General features: G+C 52.0%; 1 protein-coding gene across 1 annotated transcript; it reads right to left on the bottom strand.

Moving 5' to 3' along the window:
* Positions 1 to 603: 603 nt before the first annotated feature.
* Positions 604 to 2,062, bottom strand: TMEM41A (transmembrane protein 41A; the record flags this gene model as incomplete). Its single annotated transcript, XM_010021341.1, has 3 exons — positions 604 to 824; positions 1,109 to 1,247; positions 1,901 to 2,062. Coding segments are annotated over 3 exons (522 nt in total), but the record flags the coding sequence as incomplete, so codon positions are not given.
* Positions 2,063 to 2,146: the final 84 nt, after the last annotated feature.

Raw genomic sequence — 2,146 nt, 5'->3', positions numbered from 1 at the left:
CACTGATGAAAACTAGTTGCTGTTGCAGCTTGACACAGCCCTGTGTGCTGTGGCCTCCAAGGCGCTAAGGGATGAGGCTGAGCAGAAAACCAGCTGTCTGCTGCCACATCAGTTGCATCAGAGGGACAAGCTGGGCTTATGGAGCTGGATTTGGAAGGAAGGACAGGAGTCCAAGGGAAGCCTGTCCCTTGGGCTGGCAGGGACACTGCAGTGCTTGGCTCCCCTGCTCAAGAGCCAGGAGGAACTAAGGGGTTCTGACTTGCCTTCCTCATGGGATGCTTAATACTCCCCATTTTTCATCCCCATGCCAAAACATTTGCAGGGGGTTGTCAATACCCTCAGGCACGCTGGAGAGAGAGGCCAGTTTAAATTAACAGGCAAATTAACTGCAGTGTTCGCAGAGCCCCTGTATAGTGCTCTCCGTGCAGATACATGCACAGTTAAACATTCATTAAAAATAAGAACCTTGCACCTCCTCTTAGACGAGAAGAATGATAAAAACTGCAATTGTCCTTGGTCCATACTGGCACAGAGCATGCAGAATATAACCCCCAGGAACCTGAGACCTGTTGCGAGGCCCCAACATCTGGGGCACCTGAGCTATCACAAGCTCTTTTTGCCGTTGAGTATCTGAGTGTGCTGGTTTTCATCCAGCTTCAAGCGCTTCTTGCTGTACTTCTTGATAAGGGTCCCTGGTATCAGTGCTGCCACAGCCATCGCGAGCAGTTTGAGCAGCGTGTCCCAGGAGAAAATGGCATCCAAAGAGGTGATTTGTGACAGAATGGCTCCTGTCTGCACACAGATGAAATTATATGGTGTAAGACCTGAAAGAATCAGAGCAGAATGCCCCCATGTAAAATTACCTCAGATATACCCTTGCCCAAGGCCAGACGCGGGAATCTGTGTTCATAATGGAAAGAACAGGGTGGGACTCAAAACTTTGCTGCATTGGTGTTTGCAAAATGCTCAAGACCTCCAAGTATAAGGGCAGCAGGAAGGCAAACGGTTCAATGGGGCAGAGCCCCAGCCCAGCATACTGCCCAAGGCTTGGTGATGGGGAGACAGGCAATGTCACGCTGCCCCCCCAGACGGTCTCCCCCGGCCTTACCAATGAGGACGGAGAAGAAGAACTGGGACACAGGGATGTTTAAAATGGGAGCCGAGAGATTCAGAAACCAGTTTGGTGTCATAGGGAACAGCCGCAGGAACAACAAGAAGAAAAATAAGCAGCTCCTGTTCTCTTCTACCTGCCAAGAGAAATGCTCCAAGTTATTTCTGCCTGTATTCCAGTAATACTGAAGTGAAGTTTTCTTCTAGGATGCCACAACATTACTGCAGTCCAGAACTGATGAAAAGTGGCAAATTTATGTACGTATATATGTACGTGAGCCTAATGGTGAGCCAGCCCCTTCCATTCAAGTGGTGAAAATGGGCCGTAACCTGAATGACATCCAGAAGTCACTGGCAGAACCACCTCCAGCTGTACAACACAGCACAGAATGGGTGGAGACAGTTCTGGAGCATAGGCACTTCCCAGTCAGTCCATTATCTTAGTTTTGATCCCTGGCAGTGTTCCAGGCCAGGTTGAACAGGGCTTGGAGCAACCTGATCTAGTGGATGGTGTCCCTGCCTGTGTCAGGGGGTTGGAAGCGGATGAGCTTTAAGGTCTCTCACAACTCAAACCGGTCTGTGATTTTCTTTGGGACCTGGGATTTTCCGTGCATCCCCTTCGAAATCAGGCTTGCTCCGAAGACATCAGTCTGCTCCTAGGTCGTGCCAGAGGCCCCTGACTGACCTGACTGCATGACCTGTGCGCTCCCATTGTTTTACAAAGTCAGCCCAAAAGGCAGCCTCACCCAGGGGCCACTCTGCATGTCTGCAGAACCAGCCCCGTTCTTACCTTTCCTTGCAGCAGAGCCACTTTATCAGGAAAGTAGTAGACGATGAACTGCTTCCCGAACGCACCAGAGAGCAGGTAGCAGAAGGTCGCTCCCACAGACGTTAGGGCTGAGCACAGCACCAGCCCGGTCCAGGGCCCGAACAGCGCTCCAGCCAGGACGTTCTGCCGGAGCACAACACCGACTGAGCGCCCGACGGGACACACGCGTGTCCCCTCGCACCCGCTGCCTTCACCCCGGCAGCCCTG

The sequence above is a fragment of the Nestor notabilis genome, unplaced genomic scaffold, assembly GCF_000696875.1.
Source record: "Nestor notabilis isolate BGI_N333 unplaced genomic scaffold, ASM69687v1 scaffold9059, whole genome shotgun sequence".
NCBI lineage: Eukaryota > Metazoa > Chordata > Aves > Psittaciformes > Psittacidae > Nestor > Nestor notabilis.
This window is presented reverse-complemented; position numbering and strand designations above follow the sequence as displayed.